Source organism: Oncorhynchus keta, chromosome 32, assembly GCF_023373465.1.
Source record: "Oncorhynchus keta strain PuntledgeMale-10-30-2019 chromosome 32, Oket_V2, whole genome shotgun sequence".
NCBI lineage: Eukaryota > Metazoa > Chordata > Actinopteri > Salmoniformes > Salmonidae > Oncorhynchus > Oncorhynchus keta.
In genome coordinates, this window is record NC_068452.1 from 5,730,635 (window position 1) to 5,757,460 (window position 26,826).

Here is a 26,826-nt window from a genome sequence, read left to right on the forward strand (position 1 = left end):
ATCAATTTGATGTTATTTTAAATGGACAAAAATGTGTTTTTCTTTCAAAAACAAGGACATTTCTAAGTGACCTCAAACTTCTGAACAGTACTGTAGATAAAACGTATCGGTGCTCATCGGCCATTGGACATAAGCATTACACAACAAGTTGGAAATCGGAAATTCAACGATGAGTGGTTTGGAATGAATCAGTAACGGTGGCTAACTGCAAGCATTGCAAAGCAATCACTAGCTTGTAATTCAGTGGAGTGTCCGTGTGGTCCCAAATCTGGGATTAAGGGTCTCTTTTCCAAGTTTAAAATGATAAACATTCAACATTGGCCATGCTGTCAATGAAGCGTGATTTGTGTCACGCTCAAAACAACTGTTAACTCAGAACTGTGATATCTTGACTTCAGTGAGTTCAAGACAACTGGGAATTCCAGAAATAATGACTGGGAAATATGTTTTGAATGGTCATCCAACTCAGAATTGTAAGTCTGGCCTTTTTATAGAGTTACGACCTGAAGATCAATGACGTCATCATGATTCAACTTCGTTTTTTTTCTGAGTTCCCAATTGTCTTAAAAACACCATCAATTCAGAGAATGCCAGACTTTGATGACAAAGTGCCACCTTCCTGTTCAAGTGAGCACAGCACAACAAGGTGAGTCCAAAAATGTATTGTATGCCGCTGCATAAATTATGTAATATGCCAGGGAGATATGTATACTGTAGCTAAGAAAGAAATACTAAGTGTACTGTATGTTGTGTAGTAAGCTGTTAGTAGCCCCTGTGCCTCACCCTAATAATTTGGTCTATTTACCCCTCTTAATTGTGCCTACTGTTCTAAACTTGGTAGTGCACATGTAGCCTATAACCTGTTTTAGAGAAATATAATCATTTCATCTTGTAAGAGTTTTCATTGTTGCACATTATCGTACAGTTCTGACTTGGTGTACAGGGAGAACACTGTAAGAACAGCCCATTTTCTGAATTCTGTCACTGTAGATTTCAAAAGTGCTAAACAAATAGTTATATTGACTACGTCCGTACTAGCTCGCTCATTAATGTCATCATTGAAACTACGGATTGCCTCTTATCCGCTTGTTGTCCCCTTATGCCATAGTTTGTACATCTCAATTGTCATTAGAAACCACATTTGTTTAAGCAAGTCAGACATATCAGCTATGTTTTTTTTAAAGGCAGTAAATGAGGCTGAATGAACTGTTTCGCTGCCAGAAAAAGCTCCGCTGATAGCCAGGTGTAGCAGTGGTAAAATGTTGGGACAGCTGTATGTAGGCCTTAACAGTTTGTGGGCATCATTTGTCACCATTATCATGCAATTCATGTGTTGTTTAGTGTTGTGTTGTGTACTGGCTTTGATGCCATGCATCCCATTGTTTTTTGCCCCACCAAGATTTACATGCTGAAATTCGCCGCTGATTGTTAGAACTCAAATACTTTTGCATTCTTGCTCACATTCTTTGCAATCGGTACAATGTCAACAGTAATGATTTATTTGCTTGTTGCCATCTTTATAATAACACAGTAAGCCTCTTCTGACCTGTATAGTCATTTTTTTGTTTTTTCTGTTTGAATGGCTCTGCCCTAATCCACTTGTTGTTTGATTTGGCAGGCTATTGATCATGGTGTGACCCTCTATTTGTATTGTCTTCCAACACAACCTTTGAATACAGTTCAAATACGTTGAATACAGAAAAACACTTGACTATTTTCTCTGCGACAGTTATTTAGATGGGCCCACTGAGTTAGCACTGTTTGATATCTATGGATAGATCAGCTTATGTACATTGACCTCCATCACTGCATCACTTACTTGATGTGTGACACCTGTCATGCAGTAAGTACTCCATTGTATTCCGTAAATATCTCATATAGCCTATTGTTCATGTACTGGACAGAGGTGTGCAGAGACAGATGACCCCTAGACTAAATGCCAGATGTAAGGGCTTAACTGACACACCCCCAGGCCTCCTTGGTACAGTCCTGGGATTCTGGATGCCTGCAGACTGGAAAAGGCCAATCACATTTTTAAATCAAGCAGAGGATTCCACTTAAATCTCTACTGACTTCCCATTTTGGATTAAGCATAGGATTTTCTTCTGAAAGGTCCGGGGTATTTCCCACTCTGATTCAGGCACAGTTTGTCTTAAACCTGTAGGGCTCGCCAATAGACTCAGGCAGTGGAACTAAGCAGCCTTGAAAGTTTACTCGGATGGTGGACCGTGCAGTGTATTTTTAGAAGCGGTGGCAGTCACACTATTACGATGTATCATTCCTGAGGTATTCGTTGGACATGCCTCGAGTAATACTGTTAGCGACGTGTATATTTAAGCGGAGCCTTCAAAAGTTACACCCGGCAAAAGACATTCATGAGATTTTTCCCCCGATGTTCAGTTGACAGAAACTTCCGCAGTTTCTGACTCGGTCGGTTGACCTGTAGCTATGGTTGTGTGGTGGACCTGGAAAACAGTACTGAGATGATGTTTTTCTTAGCCTTTGATGATCCAGACATAATGATAGAAACAACCCGTTTAGAAGTGCACCCTCGGTTCTTGTGTAATCAGTATGGCCGACACTTAGCACAGTATACACTTTCCCTTGAACTCAGTATCTACCGTGTGGTGGAATATGTTTGGTACATGATCTAACATACATGAACCGTTTAACTACATGCCATGCCGACGTTGAGAGGGGGGAAGAATCAGGCGAGAGATCAGATGCTACACGTTTATCATTTCATTGGATCTAATACATTGTATACAATTCTCTCATAGAGTAAACATTTCTAAGGTAACCAAATCATTATTCTGTAACAAGCACACATTCTTGCTGTGTTTTCTTCAATGTTGCTAAAGCATGGCCCTGTTCTGGACCACACATACAAGATCTCGCCATGTTTAAACCCAGTATATAGTTAGGCTACACGTGCTAAAGTTATCTTGAATCTTTTTTACGGTAGAATTAACAGGTAAAGTCCAAGGCAAACAGGAATATCCCTCAGAAATACAAAATACAGTAGAGCAAAAGTTAGAGATCAAGTAATATAGTGTAGGTATACACAGTTGAATGTAAATTAAACACTGAAGGTCTTGGATCCAAAAGGAAAACCAGGACCATTGACTTGTAACATAGCACTACTTTACCTAGAGATAATATCTACAGTAGCACAGAAATGGAATGTTCTAGGATATTACTTTGTTTTACTTTTTATATAACCAGGCAAGTCAGTAAAGAACAAATTCGTATTTACAATGACAGCCTACTGGGGGGGACTGCTAAGTAAACTACAACACTATTACCATGCAATATCCCCATTGACCCTTTGGATAACTTTGGCAGTTTTTAAAATTATTTTTATTATTTTATTTTTTTACAAGGAAGCAAGTTACAGATACAGTACAGTTGGCTAAGTCCGCAATAATTATCTTTGGCCCGCCTCATGTCAGGTCATGTCACACATCGACCCAAATATCTTTGATATTGTGATTCTGAATGGTAATGTAGCACAGCGGGTTTTCTATCTACCTTGTCCCCAGGCAGGGAGGTGTGAATGTTCAATGTTTCCTAATGAAATGAGATGTTTCTGTCCCAGGATGTACTACCCCATGGCAGCAATCACAGCACAACCGTGTTGAAGGGCATTGCTATGTTGGGCTTAGTTGGACTTGCTACAGTATGTGCTCTGCTGCTCTGGATAACAGCCAGAGGAAAGCCCTTGAATGACTTCTAGGCTCCTCTGTCAAACCAGAGGGGTATGTGAGAGAGAGAGAGAGTGAATGGTAAAAGCTGTGTGCCTTACGGACACAATGTGGCTTTGTGAGAGCAAATCAGTTGCGACACAAATGTAGCTGGAACTCCTCGGCTCGCTGTCACTCACACCGTCTCTGCTCCCTCTCCCTCTAGTCGATCTACTCACATCTCTGCTGACAAAAAGAGCTGCCTATCATTTGTAGGAGTCCGTTTTTTGGACAACCTGTCGTGCACTCTTCTTTCAGTTCTTGAAAGAGGAAGCAGGACAACTGCTGCCCACGTCCGTCTGGTTTACCCTCTCGGCCCTGTCCCCTCGCCTCGCTCTACAGGAAGCTAACTGTGCCAGTGTACTGTTAACACCAATAATGAATGTCCCGGCGAGATGAATCCTCCCTGGAGTCAATTAGTAACCCAACTCTCTCAGGGGGATTAAGTGCACTATCCATTTCTAGAAATGACAAACGACCGATCTCGCTGAACTTACTGATCAGACTGTCCTGTGTTCAAGGGCCGTCTTCTCTCCTACACTCCCTGTGGTCCACAGGTTACGCCTGAGTCGGTCAATCAACCAATCACATCATAGATCACAGCCCGAGGGAACCCATCACCGATCTTTTCCACCCGTTTGCAATACAGTACAATCAAATCGCTGTAGGGATGTTAACAGTCTTGTCCATGTAGTGTATGTGGAAGGTATGTAGGAGTATGATGCACTAGGGGAGTTTGTCAACATAATAATACAAATCAATGATTCCTTGGCTCGTATACTGCTTCATCGATGACGTCAAACCTGATAACTGGCTCTGCCAGAGTACAAGTCAAAGGTGTTCACTTATACTGGAGGGAGTCCATGTATGAGCATGATGCTACCTCTCTGTGAGGTTTCTAATGTTATTATATAGACGTCTGGCGTTTTCTCCGAACGTTTCAGCCAGCTAGCCATTACAGAGGCTGTCTAGAGCGTGTTTTTTTCGAGAAGTTGTCACGAGCCACACGTGCTACAATCATGCAAAGTCACACTACATTAGTCCATGAAACAGTCAGGCGGGTGAACTACAGTAATGCTCCCACTTAGATCCGTGTATTTACTTGTATGTTTTATTTCATCAATGCAGTATAAAAACTTGGAGATATTTGTGTGACAACTAGACCGTATTTGTGGTCAGTCACACATCTATGCTATTCTAAGATCGCCCCCCTCATCTGGAAGTTTGTATCTCTGTCTCCTTCTAAAAACAATCCCCCAAGAAGCACAGGAGAAGAAAAAAAACGTCTTTTTTTTTGGCACAATGAGTGTATAGCACCACTATAAACGACACAATACTGCCAACAAGCAGTCTCTTGGTTAGAAATAAATCCTGTATATAGAAGCATATTCATACAAACATGAGAGCAGCAGCACTGGCGTCTTAGTACTTCAGCCCCAGCTGGAGAAACAAGATTATCCTATCAGCGTTGTACAGAGTCCTGAGCCCAGCTATGATGCCAGTCCCCCTGGACAAATAAGCCAGAGAGAGAGAGAGCTCCCAGTCAAAGAGAAGGGGGGAAGTGGAGAGGAGGGAGCGTAGAGAGGGGGATAGCGGTAAAGCACATCTATTCTGGGCTCCTCTCAGAGGTACAGTTTATTCTTTCAAAAGTAATCTCTCTTTTCACTTCATGTCTCCAAGTGTTGTGAAAAGCTGCGGCTTATCATCAATTGGTAATTCTCTCTCTCTCTCATACACACTCCCAATAGTCATTATTTTCCACAGCTGCTGCTGAATGGTCGATGGTGAGTCATGTTAGGACACTTAACTCATGTGTAAAGATTTTCTGTTTTTTGTTTCAAAGAGGCTAAGAGATGGAAATCAGAGTTCAACTAGACTACACTAAACCAATGTTGTCTTGTTTTGAGAAGAATGTTTACAACACTTTTATTCGGGGGTCTGTTGTTTGCCACCTGTTATTTAAAGCAAGAGCATCTGCCTAACTTCACAGAAACGTAAAATACACACATGTGCTCAAAAAGATGCATACAGACATACGCTCACACACGAAAACAAACAATAGTAAAATAGCAAAATTATATGGTTTCCTTTTATCTTTTTCATATCAAGCAAGTACCGTTAGCCTCACGTGAAGTGGGGCTTTAGGGTTAAGTCCTTTCCTTCCATAGTTGTAACTAAACAGCACCAGTAGAATTTGGCTGGCCCTAAGCCCTAGCCCTGGCCCCCAAGGGCCCCCGCCGGTCCCCTCCTCACTCTCTCATAGGTACAGTTATTAGCTGGTGGCAGTCCAGTTCCCCCCGCAGCTCCACGGGCCCTGGCAGCCTCATGCCCGTCTTCTGGTCGACACACCAGCACTTTCCCCGCTGCCCGTCACGTGCTGGCTGGCACTGTAGACACAGGAAACAAGACAGGTGTCAGTCACAAGCTAAATGGCATTTGTTGCACGATAGGCATATGATACAGATCAATGGCATAAGGTAGGGGCCTCCAAATACATTCAGCAATGGACCGATTTTTCCTTGAGCAGATGGTCCGGGGCTGGAACATAGTTATAAATCAGTTGTACACTGCAAATTGGCCGCAAGAATCTCAAACAGATATATTTCATTTCAAACCTTGATTACATTGTGATACGATCACATATGTCTCTCTATTTATGCATGGAAATACTTGGGAACAGATTTCCTCAATTAAAATCACTTTGAGCTGATTTCCTGGTGATTCTATAGTATTTTATGTCCAACAACGAAATATATATTTTTGGTTCAGAAAACTTGTCTCAGAAAACCGCAGGTACTCTGGCATAAACTGTTGATGTTTCTTAATAGCACTTAAGTTCCCTTAAAGCTGGATTACTTAACGGTGAAACGTCACGTCCGTTTGTGATATTACAACAACAAAGAAGTTACTGCAAACAACAAACACTTTTTGTCATCCTCGGACATCATTGCAAACGACGATAGAAGAGCGCAATATGTACTGCAATAATTTTTTTTACCATGCCGCACGACTCTCTTCAGCTCCGGAAACAAAAACCAAAACAATAACAACAGTGGGAGGGCGGTCAGTGGCGATGTTTCCACCCTACTGCGGATTCCATCTTTAAGGTACCTTCAAATTCAAACCACTGTTATATTTGACATTGTTCCCTTTGTCAATCACTTTCTCTCAAGCCCCTCAATCTCACCAGTGTGAATGTGGATCAATTGAATAGAATCTCAAAGTTATAGGAATCATAACCACTGAGTGATAAATATCTGTACGTAGCCTGGGGTGGTTTTGAAACACCCCATCAGCCTGGCTCAACTTTCCTATTGAAATTCCTCCTGTGCAATGAAAAGATGCCAGATGACCTCTCATAACCTTAGTTATGCTCACAAAGGGTGCCGTAAAGTTCCACCACAATGCAGTTATAGTTCAACAGTGAACAGATGCCTTTTACACACTATAAAGAGCAGACAAGGGTACATTAACTGTGTTACACAATCAAGCCTGACCCCAGACTCTGATGCCCTTGGCAGGGTAAGACGTTTACCACTCTGATTCTGCTACGCCTGTTGCTTCGTAGCGTATTCAGCTCCACAGAGCAACGAGCCTTATCGAGCTCCGTGTTCTCAGATTCTTCCCCGTCTTATCTACAAAGTCGCCCATTTCAGACGTAGCGGAGAAATAATTGCTTTTTTTCGAAAAGCTAATGACATCTATCACTGCAGTGAAGCGATTACTGTCAGCCCTTTTAGGTTAACCACTGTGTCGTGTTGTACGTGCACGGTTCAGCGCGGTTTTTCTTTGGTAAATCACTTTGCTTGTCTGTAGATGTGGAGTCTTGGCAGGAGAAAATGCTCACAATAAACAATGCTGTTACAGGGCCATTGTGTGTTTTGGCTAATAGAGCCGTGACAATGTTAGAGGGGATTGTTTGCGTGGTGTGTTCTTATGCGCCTGTCTGATACCAGATCGAGTGAATGATAAAGACCTTCTACACAGACTACCTGGATACATTTCTGCATCCAAAATGGCACGATATTCCTTGTAGTGGTCTACTTTTTTGGCAGTGGCCAATAGGGCTATGGTTAAAAATATAAATAAGGTGCCATTTTAGAGTGGGTCAGAGTACTTCCTGAATAGTGCATAATATAGATACCATTGGGATAAGGACTCCTTGTCAGTCGACAAACCTGCTTGGCATGGAAGTCTCCGTTCTTGTCACAGTTGGGTATGGGGATACTGTAGAGATCGTCATGGGTGCGAGTGTTGGACACCAGTCGGTCCAGCGCTCTCTGCAGCTCAGCACGACATGGAGCCTGAGGACGACCAGTGGAATTAGTCGGAAATCTGTTCAGCGACCATTCCACTCCTTGCCACTCCCGTTATGTTAATCTTTGGCATATGACACGGAGAATAAGGAGTGGAATGTTAGCTAAACAGACTGGTACCCAGGCTAGTGTCGGCCCATGTAGATGTTTGGGCATGTACGCCCATGTATGCTTATACACGTCCATGTAGGTATCTGGAAATGGCAAAGAGTTTTATACGACCCTTTGTTGTTGATTTCAGTGAACACCTGGGTTTACGTTTCATGAGATGACCATTAAATGATGAGGGCTGGAAATAGCGAATAGGTTACATGCCGTTTATAACCCAACTGCTAAACTCATGGATTTGGATCTGTGAAATAGTCCTTGAGAACACCTGTTAGACCTGTGTCGGTCTAGTAACAAGACTCAACTGGACTCTAGTTGAAAGCTATGGGGTGACATTCTTTTTTTTATATCCAGCACCTGCTCAAATACTTTAAATGTGCGTATGTAATGTTTTCCTACACGTAACCTTTAGCTGTGGTCTTTTCCTATACGGAGGTGAACGGTGGTTGGTGCGCTCACCAGGGCAGCTTTTGGGTCCTCCCTGGCGTTGTTGCTTCTCTGGTTGGTGGATTTGGCGGGGTGGCGGGCCAGGGTCTTCTGGATGCAGCGCTTGTCCTGGGGACTGCAGCGGATGTTGCTGTTGTTGGGGTGCTCAGGGATGGTCTCATCGTGCCTGTCCATCGCTGTGGGACACAACAGTTAACATTGAGTCGCAACACTACAAGTCACCAACATTTTATTGAAGCCTTTATTTATCCAGTCCCATCAATGTCAATAGACCTTCTTTTTTTTACCAGGGAAACCTCTAGAGCTACAACCTACACAACACATGAAAGACTCGCAATCCCAACCCGTACAAGGTCGCAACTCATACAGTGGAGAGAACAAGTATTTGATACACTGACGATTTTGCAGGTTTCCCTACTTACAAAGCATGTAGAGGTCTGTAATTTTTTTTATCATAGGTACACTTTAACTGTGAGAGACGGAATCTAAAACAAAAATCCAGAAAATCACATTGTATGATTTTTATGTAATTAATTAGCATTTTATTGCATGACATAAGTATTTGATCACCTACCAACCAGTAAGAATTCCGGCTCTCACAGACCTGTTCTTTTTTTCTTTAAGAAGCTCTCCTGTTCTCCACTCATTACCTGTATTAACTGCACCTGTTTGAACTCGTTACCTGTATAAAAGACACCTGTCCACACACTCAATCAATCAGACTCCAACCTCTCCACAATGGCCAAGACCAGAGAGCTGTCTAAGGACATCAGGGATAAAACTGTAGACCTGCACAAGGCTATGGTGGGCTACAGGACAATAGGCAAGCAGCTTGGTGAGAAGGCAACAACTGTTGGCGCAATTATTAGAAAATGGAAGAAGTTCAAGATGACGGTCAATCACCCTCGGTCTGGGGCTCCATGCAAGATCTCACCTCGTGGGGCATCAATGATCATGAGGAAGGTGAGGGATCAGCCCAGAACTACATGGCAGGACCTGGTCAATGACCCAAAGAGAGCTGGGACCACAGTCTCAAAGAAAACCATTAGTAACACACTACGTCGTCATGGATTAAAATCCTGCCGCGCACGCAAGGTCCCCCTGCTCAAGCCAGCGCATGTCCAGGCCCGTCTGAAGTTTGCCAATGACCATCTGGATGATCCAGAGGAGGAATGGGAGAAAGTCATGTGGTCTGATGAGACATAAATTGGGATTTTTGGTCTAAACTCCACTCGCTGTGTTTGGAGGAAGAAGAAGGATGAGTACAACCCCAAGAAAAGCATCCCAACCGTGAAACATGGAGGTGGAAACATCATTCTTTGGGGATGCTTTTCTGCAAAGGGGACAGGACGACTGCACCGTATTGAGGGGAGGATGGATGGGGCCATGTATCGCGAGATCTTGGCCAACAACCTCCTTCCCTCAGTAAGAGCATTGAAGATGGGTCGTGGCTGGGTCTTCCAGCATGACAACGACCCAAAACACACAGCCAGGGCAACTAAGTAGTGGCTCCGTAAGAAGCATCTCAAGGTCCTGGAGTGGCCTAGCCAGTCTCCAGACCTAAACCCAATAGAAAATCTTTGAAGGGAGCTGAAAGTCCGTATTGCCCAGTGACAGCCCCGAAACCTGAAGGATCTGGAGAAGGTCTGTATGGAGGAGTGGGCCAAAATCCCTGCTCCAGTGTGTGCAAACCTGGTCAAGAACTACAGGAAACGTATGATCTCTGTAATTGCAAACAAAGGTTTCTGTACCAAATATTTAGTTCTGCTTTTCTGATGTATCAAATACTTATGTCATGCAATAAAATGCAAATTAATTACTTAAAAATCATACAATGTGATTTTCTGGATTTTTGTTTTGGATTCCGTCTCACAGTTGAAGTGTACCTATGATAAAAAATCACAGACCTCTACATGCTTTGTAAGTAGGAAAACCTGCAAAATCGGCAGTGTATCAAATACTTGTTCTCCCCACTGTATGTGTCACACCACAAGAGTTGAAACAATAGGCCATTTTTGACGAGTTTCTCTGTCAATTACACCTTCTCTCAGAGGCTTTTCGCAATTTGTTGGTTGCATGAAAATGGAGAATTTAATGTACCTAATTTACAGTATATCACTGATCTGACCCAACACAAATGTTGTCATACCAACAGAGAGATATCTTTCCATAAATATGTGTATGTGACCTATAACATTTGATTTGATTTGATAAAAAAAAAAAAAATTATTTCACCTTTATTTAACCAGGTAGGCTAGTTGAGAACAAGTTCTCATTTGCAACTGCGACCTGGCCAAGATAAAAGCATAGCAGTGTGAACAGACAACACAGAGTTACACATGGAGTAAACAATTAACAAGTCAATAATACAGTAGGAACAAAAAAAATGATGAAAACACCATGGGGAATTGTAGGCTAAGAACCAGGCTTAGCATCTAGGACAAACAGTGGCGTTCCCACTCAGAGGGGTACAGTACAGTAAATGACCACCCCCCTCCTCACTGCCTGTGCCACATTTACCTTGCAATAATTCTCCAGTTCTGCAGGCAGCCAGCTGTTTCCTCAGGAAACTGCCCCCACCCCACTTCCATCTCCCCTACAGCAACAAAAAAAACTCACTGTGCCAGATGGAGATTGGAAGAGGGTATTTTGCAGTGTCACAAGGTGCCGGTGGGCAAACGTATGGAGTGTGGAGAGCTTTACAGCTGTTTTGTTCTGGCTTGACTGTTCACCTGTGGCCTTTGCAGGGTTGGTTGGTAACTCAAACACATTTTATTCCCCCACCAACTGTTCTTTGCTGTTCTGCTTGTGACCTTTCATGGGTTGGCACTGCAACCATAGCACCCAGAGCCTGGGCTTTTGTGCTTCCTTGAGCTTTGTCTCTCAGATCACTGGAAAGATCAAAGCACGAATGGCGTCTCACATCAGTGTGGAATTAATACCAGTTGCTTCTGGGAACCTACTTTCTATCATGGTCAGATCTTCTGCATTGCTCTCTCTGACCTTTCCACATTTACCAGGGGAATTCCCCTCTGTAATTAGGATTAAATAGCAATTAGCTATCAACAGGTTTTGTTGTGGAGTTATTTTTGTTATTGAACAATGGATAGACTAGCCTACTCATGAGGTAAGGTGGCCTTTGTCTGTTTCAGACTCGGGGTAAGGGGTTTTTCCATTAGCTATTCTAGTCACATTTCAGTAATGACACGAGAGGTTTACATTTCTATACCGTACCTCTCTACATGAGGTTGAGGTGAGGGAGTTGATCTAAAGTTGATTGACAGGCTGTGTTCTGCCGACCGGGGGTTTGTATGTTTCTGTTGGCCTTTACTCATCAGCACTTTCCGCCAGACCCAGCACGACTTCAGCTGTTTTCCCGTCTCCCTATAAACCGTTCTTTCCCTCTTTTGCCATTTAGCCAGTTTGCCGAATCCATGCTCCTTCGGAGTGCCATTTCATACAAGCCCAACGTTATTTAAAAGTGGGTCAGGGGGTGCCATGTCCTGTTTGCTGCCACCGCTGTTCTCCGGGCAGGAAGCTGCTGCTTCGGGAGGATTGTGTCAACATCTCCGTTTCAAACACAGGCAGGCTGAGGCACAAGGCAGACTGCTGTGATGAATAATAGAAAGGACGGGGGGGGACGCACTCCGGGGGGGACGCACTCCGGGGGGGAAGCACTCCGGGGGGGAAGCACTCCGGGGGGGAAGCACTCCGGGGGACACACTCCGGGGGACGCACTCCGGGGGGGAAAAAAATCCAAGTAATAATCTTCTTTTAATACAAATAGATCATGTTAAACAAACAGGAGGAAGAAAAGTCAGGGCCAGAACCATTTCGGCTAGATTCCTTTGTCAAGGGCGAAGGCGAAGAACACAAGCATGGACAGTGTGCGGTGTTCACTCGCATCCAACCCCAGCCACAGGTGGATAGCCAAGATAAAGAAAGACTCGGTTTTACGACTGTTCTGATAAAGGTTCTATCATTTCCCTCTGTTTTTGACAGCGTTCTTTAAAAAACTAAAAAAACAAAGGCCGTGAACATGTCAACCCGGGGAGGTTCGTGTAGAGTTCATGTGGGGTTCAAGAGCTGCTGGATCCCTCGAACCGTCGGCATCTACCGTCGCGTCGTTGAATTAATGCAGACTTGTCTGCCACCGACCCAGTTGCAAACCGTTTTTCGGCCATTTCCTCTGACTTGACCTTCCTCCGGCGAGGTGTTTGCCAGGGAATGTCGGCGGTGTGTTTCCCCACTCCCAGCCCACCAGAGGTTCAGAGGGTGGCATCAAACTCCACTGTTCCAGTTGCAGCTGTCACTGGGAGTCTGGACGGAGCATGAGTCCTAGTCTCAACACTGTCCCGGGGGACATGTCTGGCTCCGTAGGCTGGACTTGGTTACGCTACATAGCATTATAGCACGTCAGCTAGCGAGACGCTTATCGTCGCCCGTCATTGCATCAGTGGAAATCTTGGGTCAGGAGACAGTGGGCGTTTGGCACGCTTGAATGTAAATAGTGCACGTGTGACACAATTTGTCGCCCACTGCATATCTTATGTCAAGTCATTGCTCTTTATGTAAGCTGGCAATAGCACGAATGTGTACAATGTGTTTTAAAGTGTTACCCTCCACCTTTTTGGGGGGTATTTTAAGCTTATTGGTCCATAGTGCTTTGTGTGGCATATTTCTGTACTGTAAAACAACACAGGTGGAGGTTATTACAATAAAAAGGGATGCGCTCAAAACTACCCTTCCACTTTCTTTCCCCCTTCAACTATCATTTGACTTCTCTGCTTAAGCCATGAAGCAGCCGTGAATTCGAGGTAGGTACCCCCACAAAAGTGGGCCAAAATGATTTCCCCACGCAATAAGAACTGAACCACAATTACTGGTTGGTTTGGGTGTTTTTCTGCTCATGTACAGTAAGGATATCCCACAGAACAGGATCATGCACCAAAATACAACAACATAAAACATTACAGCAACACACCACCCGTGCCAACAGTAACACTGTTCGTAGTGATTAAGCACATTTTGATTGCAGTATATTTGAGTCTCTGGATCATTAGATACGTGAGTCATTGAATTTATACATTAAATGTTTAGTGTGCAAACTGTGCGTCGATACATAACAACGGGCTTAACTCAGAATTAACGAACGACTGTTCAAACAATGCACCATGGGCTGAGTCCCCTGCCAGATGTTCCCCCGCCAGATGTTCCCCTGCCAGATGTTCCCCTGCCAGATGTTTGTGATATACGTGTTTGCATGGGATGTTTCCAAACAAAGCATGATGGGAGCGGCTGCTGTTTAATACACAGATGAACTCAGACCGTTTACGAGGGACTTTGATCTCACTGGGCTCCGAGGATTAGGCGTATTTGAATTTGACGACCAGCTAGCGAGCGCTCATCATCGCTCTGTGTCGTTACTCGGCGTCCGTTGGTTTGTTTGTGCATCTGTGTCTCCGCAGCTCTGACACCAGGGGGGGGGGGGGGGGTCTTAAATCCATGGCTCCATGGAGGGATCGATTAGCTAATCACATTTACTGAGTTCTGCTGCAGAAAGCCCAGCTGTACAAATGGGATAAATACCCAAAGTAAGCAAATAATAAGGACCTAAACACGGACATCTGCAATTGGTTTGCCCTATTCCACAACATATCCTCATTGGCCACAGAGAAATGATTGAATCGGTTTCATCATTCCAGTGAGCACACAGACAAGTGTTTTCCTCACATCGTAAGAAGAACAGGAGTTGTGGGATGGTTGACAAGAACAGATGGTTGACTAGAAGTGCCACTGATCGGGCCTGCCTAAAATGCAGATTCATACTGTGCATCAGACACATGTGGCTCCTTTCAGCTTACCGCCCGCGTGAACGGCATTCGCAACATGTCAGTAATGACATTCCCATTGACACCTGTATCTGCTTGTAAGTACTACACATTTCCGAGTTTAAAAGGTTGGCGGAGCATTTGAATTGAATATGACACCAAAAGAGACCCCGTCGGAATGTTTGAATGGATTCCAAGCCCTCGTAATGATTTCTAAGAATCAGGATTGCGAGAGAGTTTCCAAGAATCGGTTATTAGGGAACTGCATGAGATTTGCAGGACATGATAAGATGCAAAATGTACTCCAGTACTTACAGTTGCTATGGAAATTGAGTTTACGAATACTGCAGCTTTGAACTTGAAGGAATGTAGCAGAAGGCAGAGAGTAGATAGCATCTGGACATCTATCCCTCAGATTTAAATGGTCTGTGCGCCTGGCCATGGAAATGGTAGAAAAGAATGGGAAAAGAGTATTGACAAAACATGTGAAAATGTTATATTCCGAGTATTGACCGTTTCATTGGGATGCTTTCTGGTACATGTGCTGTCAATTCAGGATCAGTCATACTTTTCCCCCTACGGTGTCCTTGTCTTTGGGAATCCGTTCCATAAAAAAAAAAAAACTTCTATTTTTATCAGACATGCTCACTGTTGCTAGGTCTGGGGCAGTGCGGGAAGCGTCTCAAGGAGATGTACCCCTCGGTTTAATAATGGATAAAACCGGCAAAAGTGCCACAAGGGAACACGTACACTTGTGGCTTGGGTTTTTCTCATACTTCCTCTCTCTTCCTCTCTCTCTCTCTCTCTCTGTTCTCTCTCTCTCTCTCTCTCTCTCTCTCTCTCTCTCTCTCTCTCTGTTCTCTCTCTGTTCTCTCTCTGTTCTCTCTCTCTCTCTGTTCTCTCTCTCTCTCCCGTTTCTTCCTGTCCGTCTGGCGCATGGGGTTTCAGAGGCGCTGCACTGAAGTGTTGATGTAAGACTTATTGAGTAGGGCTACGTTGGGGGGTACTTTGCTTCATGACAGGACTCGGGGGGGAGTCGAGAGAGTTTACGAGAACTCCCAAACCGCTGAACCTTCGCACTTTAGCCCACTTCGGCTTCAGCGCCGCTCGTCTCCAACGGACAGCACAAAGGCGTGGATGGCGAAGTCATTCAGTAAACAATGTTTAGGGAAAAACATTCAGCCAGATTAAGCAATTCAGAGGACGGTACGAAGCCAAAACCAAGACCGTCCACCTTTTTATCATGCACTAAACAGCTTTCCCCCTCTCTCTGATTCCGTTTAGTCACGCTATGTGCTGGCCTAACCTAGGCTGGCCTCGCACAGAGCAGAAGGCTCTCATTTCTGCTCTGGCAGCAAGCGTGCCGATGAGCTCATCCTACCAGAGCTGGACGGTGGGCGATGCGCTCCAGGGCAGGGGGAGGCAGGGGGGAGAGGAGCAGCAACCCACCCAGGCCCAGGGGGAAACTGATGCAGCAGTGCTGGAGACGACTGGAGACTTGAGTCTCTGGAAGTGCTTTCAAAATGGCACCCTATTCTCCCTAAAGCAGAGCCCTACTTTTGACCAGAGCCCTGAGAATAGAGTGCCATGTCAGATGAAGCCTGGAAGTTGAGGGCTGTTCAAGTCTGTCCAAAGTCTCGCCTTGCTGTGCTGCTTGGAACTGGGAGATAGTTCACCTTCATTACCGATAACCGTTGGAGGTCCCGGCAGCGGTGCTGCTGCTGAAAGAAGCGATGTTGGAACAATCCGTGTGGATGAAATCTGGAACAAATGAGTGAATGGCTTCGTAGGCGGTGCGTTTTTTTTTAAACGATCGCTACCAAACTTCTTTGGCATAATAGAAATCGCCACCGTGAAAGACTGCCTACGAGTTCCCCCTGCTTTGGAAGGGGAGAGAGGAAGAATAAAAAATTAAAAAGGCAGGAACAGTTTCATCTGCTGCCATCTGAAGAATACGATGGAACAGGAATAGCAGATAAGCCATACAGTATTAGATGTTAAAGTGGAACCAGACCTCTGCTGCTGCAGTAGGAAGAAGAATGTGACTACCGTGAGAGGAAAAAGACAGGGGTTGTATCAAGATGTCTGCAGAGGGAAGTGAACAAGACATCTCCAGTAAAAGAGGAGCCAGTCAGTCAGACATCTGCAGTGCCAGCGAAGAGGAGGAGGAGGAAGAGGAATGGGGGCCATGAAGAGAGTGAGAATGAATTACTGATTGCAGAGAGCTCTAATAGCCTGAGAATGGCCGCACTCCATTACAGAGTAATTTCATACAGGCAGACAGGCAGCTTTTATTACCTCCTCTTGTTAAACACACACACACACCCACACACACACCCACACACACACACACACACACACACACACACACACACACACACACACACACACACACACACACACACACACACACACACACACACACACACACACGGTTCCCTGCAATACAACACACACACACACACACATGACCACGTATTAACATGCTGAAATCAATAACAGGATACACACAGAGATGGACATACATTCACACATATGGTGCATACGCCAACATATACTGCAGCTACATCAGTACACTCATGCATACACTCTCAAATATATACACATACACTTATAATGTATTCTCACACATTTACATTCAGTTCACGCTCACACAGACACTGCATGACCAAGAGCATGTCCTGCTCATTGGACATCTCATTCCAAAATCATGCTATAACAGCCTCCACTCTTCTGGAAAGGCTTTTCACTAGATGTTGGAACATTGCTGCAGGGACTTGCTTCCATTCAGCCACAAGAGTATTAGTGAGGTCGGGCACCGATGTTGGGCGATTAGGTCTGGCTCGCAGTCAGCATTCCAATTCATCCCAAAGGTGTTCGATGGGGTTGAGGTCAGGGCTCTGTGCAGGTCATTCAAGTTCTTCCACACCAATCTCAGCAAAACATTTCTCTATGGACCTCACTTTGTGCAACAACGAGGCTGAGCCGTTGTTGCTCCTAGACATTTCCACTTTCCAATAAAAGCACTTACAGTTGACATGGGCAGATCAAGCAGGCCAGAAATGTGACAAATTGACTTGTTGGAAAGGTGGCATCTCATGACGTGCCCTGTTGAAAGCCACTGAGCTCTTCAGTAAGGCCATCTACTGCCAATGTTTGTCTATGGAGATTGCATGGCTGTGTGCTCGATTTTATACCCCCGTCAGCAACGGGTGTGATTGAAATAGCCAAATCCACTCATTATAGCACGTCAGCTAGCGAGATGGATGACATACCTTTGTATATATAGTGTACGTACACACACACACACACACACACACACACACACACACACACACACACACACACACACACACACACACACACACACACACACACACACACACACACATATACACTGAACACACGCAAAAACACATGCATACATATACAAACCCACACACAGAGCACGGAAATTTGATCACGCTTGTCGCATCCGATGTGAGTAAGACCTTTAAACAGGTCAACATTAACAAGGCCGCAGGGACAGATGCATTACCAGGATGTGTACTCCGAGCATGCGCTGACCAACTGGCAAGTGTCTTCACTGACATTTTCAACCTCTCCCTGTCTGAGTCTGAAATACCAACATATTTCAAGCAGACCAAGAACACTAAGGTAACCTGCCTAAATGACTACCAACCCGTAGCACTCACGTCTGTAGCCATGAAGTGCTTTGAATGGCTTTCATGGCTCACATCAACACCATTATCCCAGAAACCATAGACCCACTCCAATTTGCATACCGCCCTAACAGATCCAAAGATTATGCAATCTCTATTGCACTCCACACTGCCCTTTCCCACCTGGACAAAAGGAACACCTATGTTAGAATGCTATTCATTGACTACAGATCAGCGTTCAACACCATAGTGCCCTCAAAGCTCATCACTAAGCTAAGGATCCTGGGACTAAACACCTCCTTCTGCAACTGGATCCTGGACTTCCTGACGGGCCGCACCCCGGGTGGCAAGGGTAGGTAACAACACATCCGCCATGCTGATCCTCAACACGGGGGCCCCTCAGGGGTGCGTGCTCAGTCCCCTCCTGTACTCCCTGTTCATTCATGACTGCATGGCCAGGCACGACTCCAACACCATCATTATGTTTGCCGATGACACAACAATGGTAGTCCTGATCACCGACAACGACGAAACAGCCTATAGGGAGGAGGTTAGAGACCTGGACGTGTGGTGCCAGGACAACAACCTCTCCCTCAATGTGATCAAGACAAAGGAGATGATTGTTGACTACAGGAAAAGGAGGACTGATCACACACCCATTCTTATCCACAGGGTTGTAGTGGAGCAGGTTGAGAGCTTCAAGTCCCTTGGTGTCCATATCACCAACAAACTAACATGGTCCAAACACACCAAGACATTCTTGAAGAGGGCACGACTAAACCTATTCCCCCTCAGGAGACTGAAAATATTTGGCATGGGTCCTCAGATCCTCAAAAGGTTCCACAGCTGCACCATCGAGAGCATCCTGACTGGTTGCGTCACTGCCTGGTATGGCAACTGCTCGGCCTCCGACCGCAAGGCACTACAGAGGGTCGTGCGTACAGCCCAGTACATCACTTTGGCCAAGCTTCCTGCCATCCAGGACCTCTATACCAGCCGGTGTCAGAGGAAGGCCCTAAAAATTGTCAAAGACTGCAGCCACCCTAGTTAGAGATGGTACTCTCTGCTACCGCACGGCAAGCTGTACCAGAGTGCCAAGTATAGGTACAAGAGGCTTCTAAACAGCTTCTATCCCCAAGCCATAAGACTCCTGAACATCTAATCAAATGGCTACCCAGACTATTTGCTTTGCCCTGTTATTATCCATGCATAAGTCAGTTTAATAACTATATTATTATTTTACTGCTGCTCTTTAATTATTTGTTCTCATTCTTATTCTTTTTTAAACTGCATTGTTGGTTAGGGCTTGTAAGTGGGCATTTCACTGTAAGGTCTGTTGTATTCGGCGCATGTGACAAATAACATTTGATTTGATTTGATACATCCATACACACACGCGCTCAGCCATACTATCCCCACAGTGCTTCCTCTCTCTGAGCGATACCTTTTCTGCTCTGTCTAAGGCAGAAGGTGCCCTTTTGCTGTGTACGGCCGGGTGCAAAACAGCGGGGGGACTGTGTGCTCTCAGGTCAGGCCATGCGTGAAGAGCTGGTGTGTGTGCTCTGGGCCGAGGCTTAGCGGAGATTAGAGCAAACAAGCAGCACATTGCCACACCCTCCCCAGCTCAGGTAAGAGCAGGGAGCAGGGAGCAGGGAGAGAACACTCTGGCCCAGCCCCGGTACCCTGGCCCAAAACTGAGTATGGTCCTACTGGACCGGCTAGGATCCAACATGAGAGAGGGAGAGAGAGGAAGAGAGAGTGTGAAGAGACCAACCAGTCCGCCAGGCTTGATTTTACAGCTACATCCTGTTGTATACAGTACTAACCTGGGAAACGAGGCTATTGAGGTGGCGGTGTTCTCATGCACACATGTCCTAGTTCTGGGTAGGCGTGCCAGTGCACCACTAAGAGTGTTGCGCACAGTAGCCGAAAATACGATATGGAGAGTCGGACCGCAACTGAAGAAAAGAAGGAGGGATAACATAACGCATCACCCATTTTTAACAGAGGGTGACCCCCCAGTGATGCCACCTGCACATACAGCCACATCAGTGGACAAGCGTTAAAGATACCGGTATCCCGCAACCACACCTTCCCTATTGTCTCACCTGAGTTCTCTTCCACATCCCTCTCGTCGGTGCACACTCCCTGGCCATGCATGAGCGAGTGGAGGGGCCTCTCCACGTTCCGTGGCGGATAGCAGCGGAGCCCGGTGCCGCAGCGGGGCGAGTAGACGCCGCAGTGCACCCCCTTGGCCAGGGCGCAGGTGGGGCAGCAGCCGCAGCCCGCCTCCCTCACCGTCTCTTCGCAGCTGCCATCAGGCAGCTGGCAGCTGGCCAGCCGCTCCTCGGAGCACACGGGGCAGCGGATGGCCTCCTCCGTCAGACACAGGGTCGCCAGCGAAAGGGCGCCCACCGCCCACAGGCCCCAGCAGGGCGGCGCTATAGCCGCACCGCCACCTCGCACCATGGCAGTCCCGAAGGCGTGATCTCAAATCTTTGCCCTCGATTTCTCTTGCACTTCCTGCAGTTTGTTTGTTAGTATTCCTTCTGTTTCTCTGCTCTCTCACCCACAACTGTTTGGTCTCTGCTTTAGTTTTGGAGGGTAAGGAATGGGAGGGAGGCGGTTGGAGGGTTTGGTCTTTGATGTTGCCTGCTGGTTGGTGTTTCGGGTGGCAGGGGTTTTGGCAGGAGTTGGAACACAATGTCCCCGCTGTTTTACCTCACTGTTTCTTAGGCTTGATTTCCTAGCCCTAGGATGTTTGGGAGGTTGGAAAAAGAATGCAGGTTGATCAAAGAATGTTAAATATCTAGTCCTTGCTCTCCCATGCGACGAAAGTCTTTAAGTCTTTGAGTCGCACAAAGTGGTTATTTGTTGGGAAGTAGAACAAATGTCCACTGGTCTATTTAGGTGAGTCTTTCTCCCTTCAAGAAGAATTCACACAGAGCCCCTGAAGCCTTTTATAATGCAAAGAGAAAAGTCTGTGGTTTGCCAATGTCCAGGTGTACGGAAGGGGCGTCAAGTTTTTCAAGTTGAGTAGCAATTTCTTCGTCCATATGGGGTGCAGTGCAATGGGTTGCTCCTGAGAATGGCTCTACACGAGTGGTTCCTCTTGGATTTTATACTGCTGGCCAATGGACACGCCTCCTTCTTCAGGGGGAGAGGAGCTGAAAGGCACAGGGAAGAAATGCCAGGCTCAAGCGCTCGCGCTCTCTCTCCCTCACTCTCTCTTTTCCTCTTGCTGTCGCTCACTCATGCTCGCACACAGACACACACACACATGCTCTCTCCCTCACGTTTTCTCCCTCAATCTTGAATGCTCGCACAGAATTGCAGGGAAGAAAGACTGAGTTGAACCACCCTCCACACACACACGCACACGCACACACACACACACACATACACACACACATTCACTCTCTCTGTACCCACTCTCACTCTCTCTTTTCCTGTGTTGAATATTCACTGTGTTGAGTATCTCACTTTTTGTCCCCTTATAACACAGAATCACACCGACAAAATATGTAACTAAAGCCTTCCCCTCTCTCACATTTCAGACTCAAGAGCTGGCAGCACCTTCACCCTAACACAATGACTGTGAACACAAAAAATTGCTAACTCGCATCATTACAATAGCTTGCCGTGAACCACTAACCCCTACTCTCCCCTCTCTCTCTTTCTCATCCCCCCTCTCTCATTCTCTCTCTAAATACACACTAGCCTGAACATGAACTTGCACTCTGACACACAAACACACACAGAGAGAAAAACGTATCTGGAAAACTATTATTCTCACTCGCAGTAAAAGGCATTCATACACACACAAAGGGGATAAAGGAAACCACTTCCATGCCATCTTAAACTCTCTTTCACAGACACACACACATACACCTCCAGCTAATGACAAAGCATTGTTGAAATAACAAAGTTTGGGCAACCTCATGTCCCTTTCCTGCACATGGCTGTGGTTAGTGTGGCCCGTGTGTGTGTGTGTTTTGTGAGAAGACGAGTCCATTAGGGACCAGCATCCCTCTTTTCCTCCGTCTGCATCTGCCCTTTACTCACTCACTCTCCATTCAATTCAATTCAATTCAAGGGGCTTCATTGGCATGGGAAACATATGTTTACATTGCCGAAGTAAGTGAAAAATATCATTAAAAAAACTAAAGTGAAATAAACTCACTCTCTCTCTCTCTGTCCCTTTCTCTCTCTCTCTCTCTCTCTCTCTCTCTCTCTCTCTCTCTCTCTCTCTCTCTCTCTCTCTCTCTCTCTCTCTCTCTCTCTCTCTCTCTCTCTCTCTCTCTCTCTCTCTCTCTCTCTCTCTCTCTCTCTCTCTCTCTCTCTCTCTCTCTCTCTCTCTCTCTCTCTCTCTCTCTCTCTCTCTCTCTCTCTCTGTCTCTCTGTCTCTCTCTCTCTCCAGCGAGCTGTGCGGTTCAGCTATAAAAGGCCAATGGACAGTGCCCTCCACGTGGTAGGTCTTGAAGGCCTTAAAAAAAGCCTCCCCTCTCCCACAGAGGGCTTCACCAGCTAACTTTGAATTACACCGCTAGCTGGGAGTGTTTTGATTGTGGGTGTATGTTTGAAAATTAGAGAATGTAAATTAGTAGGCCGCCAGCGTGTGTGTTAGTGTCGGTGTCTTTTGTGTACGTGTGTGTATATGTGTGTGCCCAGGATCTTTCTCATTCACAACTATTTGGTTCCAAGGCTTTCAGAGGGCTGGAACGACGCCAATTCTCTTTTATGTTCCTCTGCTTGTGTTTTACCATGGTAACCCAGCATGTATTGTAATGCCTTTATGTGCTTTCCTTCCCTCTTTTTTTTTTCATTCTTCAGACTGGTGGCCCGCTGCCATAGGCTGAGCCATGGGCCGTGGGCCAAACCTCACTAGGCAGTGTATTGCCACTCAGGTGGGTGGTACGTGTTATTAGCGATGAGATTCCTTCCTTCCCTCTCTCAATAAATGAGCAGAAAACGACAGGGGCATGCAGCAAATGTCTCAGCGTTCTGCAAGAAACCAACGTCTAGTCTCGCACAGTGAATGTATGTATTTTGCATTTTGGACGACATCAGTAGTCCTCTTTACTGATGTAGTGGGCCTCATTGATATTCAGTACAAATCCCCAAATGACCCATTATTGCTTTTTGGTAATACCTTTTGTCATTTCTATCCACGTCTCTTGGTATAGGGGCCATTAAGTAATGAATAACAAACTATTACAATATTGGAACACATACTGTAAATAGTACAATAAAACCTTTCTTCAACTGTTTGCTTTTGGCATGTCAAATATCTTGTTCAAGGCACAACTCGAATAAGTGAATAAGCCTGTACTGTAACAGCGGTAGAGAAATCCACAGGTGTCATCAGTGGAGGTGTTTATTGGTCTCCCATCTCTCATGAAATAATAAGGCCAACTGTAGTGAGCTCGAGCTGCTGGATAGGTGGTATGCCATTTATGAGGTTTGTGTGTGTGTGTGTGTGTGTGTGTGTGTGTGTGTGTGTGTGTGTGTGTGTGTGTGTGTGTGTGTGTGTGTGTGTGTGTGTGTGTGTGTGTGTGTGTGTGTGTGTGTGCGTGTGCGTGTGTGAGAAAGAGAGCGAGAATGCTCCCTGGTCCCTCCGTGGTTACAGATGAAGCCGGGTGTGATCCGTGTGTGTGTGAGAGACAGGGATACAGCATTGGGTGCTGCCTAGGTCAGTCGGTGGATAGTTAGCAATGAGGCCGGGAAAGGGGGTGAGTCAGTAACGTGCGGTCTGCTTCAGCCCTCGCAGCAAATTTCCCAGATAAGATTGTGATTCTGTGAGTCAGTGTCCTACAATACTCACACACCTGATTGCTTGTCCCAAGCTGCAGTAAAGCACTTTTTGCTGTTCTGTATTAGTTCCGAAATGTCCAATGCCACAGCTCTAATGAGCACATATTCACACACACAGTATAGGCTATAGAAAGCGATGATCCCGTTATAACCAAAAGGTTACCTGTGGTAGACAGAACAAAAGGTTACCTGTGGTAGACAGAACAAAAGGTTACCTGTGGTAGACAGAACAAAAGGTTACCTGTGGTAGACAGAACAAAAGGTTACCTGTGGTAGACAGAACAAAAGGTTACCTGTGGTAGACAGAACAAAAGGTTACCTGTGGTAGACAGAACAAAAGGTCACCTGTGGTAGACAGAACAAAAGGTTACCTGTGGTAGACAGAACAAAAGGTTACCTGTGGTAGACAGAACAAAAGGTTACCTGTGGTAGACAGAACAAAAGGTTACCTGTGGTAGACAGAACAAAAGGTTACCTGTGGTAGACAGAACAAAAGGTTACCTGTGGTAGACAGAACAAAAGGTTACCTGTGGTAGACAGAACAAAAGGTTACCTGTGGTAGACAGAACAACAGGTTACCTGTGGTAGACAGAACAAAAGGTTACCTGTGGTAGACAGAACAAAAGGTTACCTGTGGTAGACAGAACAAAATGTTACCTGTGGTAGACAGAACAAAAGGTTACCTGTGGTAGACAGAACAAAAGGTTACCTGTGGTAGACAGAACAAAAGGTCACCTGTGGTAGACAGAACAAAAGGTTACCTGTGGTAGACAGAACAAAAGGTTACCTGTGGTAGACAGAACAAAAGGTTACCTGTGGTAGACAGAACAAAATGTTACCTGTGGTAGACAGAACAAAAGGTTACCTGTGGTAGACAGAACAAAAGGTTACCTGTGGTAGACAGAACAAAAGGTTACCTGTGGTAGACAGAACAAAAGGTTACCTGTGGTAGACAGAACAAAAGGTTACCTGTGGTAGACAGAACAAAAGGTTACCTGTGGTAGACAGAACAAAAGGTTACCTGTGGTAGACAGAACAAAAGGTTACCTGTGGTAGACAGAACAAAAGGTCACCTGTGGTAGACAGAACAAAAGGTCACCTGTGGTAGACAGAACAAAAGGTTACCTGTGGTAGACAGAACAAAATGTTACCTGTGGTAGACAGAACAAAAGGTTACCTGTGGTAGACAGAACAAAAGGTTACCTGTGGTAGACAGAACAAAAGGTTACCTGTGGTAGACAGAACAAAAGGTTACCTGTGGTAGACAGAACTAAAGGTTACCTGTGGTAGACAGAACTAAAGGTTACCTGTGGTAGACAGAACAAAAGGTTACCTGTGGTAGACAGAACAAAAGGTTACCTGTGGTAGACGGAACAAAAGTCTGTTTGAGCCGGTAGACCACATTAATGCATCAATATCCATTACCCAAACAAACGTTTCTTCTGACAGCATTACCATGCTTGGTCATGGTATATTCATGCAATCAGTGGATAGATTTACTGGCAAATTATTAAATAATTGGCAGGGATACATGCACAAAAACACTTTAAATGGAAAGAGGAGGCAGTAGCAGAGCAGTCTTTGGCCACAAGGTGGGTTACTTGTATATTATTCGGAGCCCGTCGTTGAACGTCTACTGTAATATCCTGTTTTGATGATCGTAGTCATTCATATCATAATGATAAATCCATGCATACATGTATAACGCATATTCACCACTTCAACCTCCATTCTTAAAATGTCTTCACTCTAGTCTTCCTATGGCATTACAAAGTATTTCCATCACTTCGTTTAGGCAACAAAAAAAATCAGTCGCCTGTTCCTTTAAGACGGTCTCCAAAGTTTAGCGTATGACGTCAACCTTGGCTTATCCATAACGCGAGGCGATCCAGTGGCGGAGAAGGGAATCTGAACGGCGGGAGAGACAGGTGAATTTAAAACTGGACGTGAGCGCTTCAGTATCAGGGGGGAGATACATTACAGGTGAGACGTTTTAAAAAGAGATTATGAAAACTGCTGTTGTCTTCCCCGAGTTAAATATATTTTTAACAGGAATGTGAAATGGGAATAGGAAGATAAGCCTCTACTGTATAGAAAAAAACGGAATAGTTCACATTAAAATAGGTGCATTTAGCTATAATTCAAAAAGTATTGTGATAATGGGAGTTTTATATTGTTTTAAGCATGAAAAAACCTATGTGTGCTGTAAGAAATAGGGCTTAACTTTGTCAAATCAAAGAACTACCTCTGGCAGGGTGTCTTTTCTGTTGAAAAATGAAATAATATGCTGGAGAATTGTATGGCTACATTGCTGTAGAAGTGTAGAATTGTCTCTTTCACAGTTTTCTATTTGCATCATCTTGGCAGGAAATGCATGTTCAGTGATCGTCATATTTTTTTCTTCTTCATTTGAATGAACTGCTAGGGTTGAGCAATGGACCATGCACGGACAATTTACCACACATTTATTTAGTCGTTTACTGGTTTACTTTTTATTTTATTTTTTACATATTGCATTGCGTATGCCCTACTTAGTGGCTTATTGCATGAAAAGTCACTTAATTCCACGGAAATATGCCAAATGAAATCAATATTATTTTGCATATATTAACCGATTTAGTGCTTTCTGAGGTTAATGTTAACTTTTGCAGTAATGGGTTGATTGGCACACTGCCTCTTTTGTGTTTTATTTCCACAGAGAATCATTGAAGATGAACACAGAGGAAAAACAAGAGCTCAAGTCATCACAACATGAAATGATGGGTATGACAGCTTTTTTCAACGTAGAACTTTCACTCTAATTTATATTCCATACCGTAGGCTAATCATCTTTATTGTTGCAAAAAAGGATGTGGTCATAAATTGACTTACAAAAAAAATGATGCCCCCAAAAAAAACGTATACG

At 45.0% G+C, this 26,826-nt stretch overlaps 2 protein-coding genes and 1 long non-coding RNA gene across 5 annotated transcripts in view; 1 reads left to right on the forward strand and 2 right to left on the reverse strand.

The window, feature by feature from the left end:
• Positions 1–2,719: 2,719 nt before the first annotated feature.
• On the reverse strand, positions 2,720–21,343 carry LOC118364911 (insulin-like growth factor-binding protein 4). Its single transcript, XM_035746728.2, has 4 exons — positions 20,216–21,343; positions 8,627–8,790; positions 7,922–8,047; positions 2,720–6,130 (listed from the first exon to the last, which is right to left on the reverse strand). The coding sequence occupies exons 1-4, from the start codon at positions 20,574–20,576 to the stop codon at positions 5,993–5,995; spliced, it is 789 nt and encodes a 262-aa protein (XP_035602621.2). The 5' UTR covers positions 20,577–21,343; the 3' UTR covers positions 2,720–5,992.
• Positions 6,613–26,826, forward strand: part of LOC118364910 (zinc finger protein Aiolos-like) — a 31,126-nt gene continuing 10,912 nt past the window's right edge. Inside the window, exons 1-4 of one of the 3 annotated variants that reach the window (XM_052490528.1) lie at positions 6,613–6,850; positions 22,528–22,578; positions 22,941–23,014; positions 26,620–26,684. In XM_052490528.1, the coding sequence (XP_052346488.1) occupies positions 26,633–26,684 (52 nt within the window). In that variant the 5' untranslated portion in view covers positions 6,613–6,850; positions 22,528–22,578; positions 22,941–23,014; positions 26,620–26,632. Of the gene's footprint in view, positions 6,851–22,527; positions 22,579–22,940; positions 23,015–25,657; positions 25,905–26,490; positions 26,685–26,826 lie in introns of those variants that run through there. The other 2 variants (XM_035746727.2, XM_052490527.1) reach the window with 2 other exon arrangements.
• Positions 23,569–25,182, reverse strand: LOC127914451 (uncharacterized). The gene is made up of 2 exons (XR_008088391.1): positions 24,995–25,182; positions 23,569–24,890 (listed from the first exon to the last, which is right to left on the reverse strand). It is a non-coding gene; the product is annotated as an uncharacterized LOC127914451 (long non-coding RNA).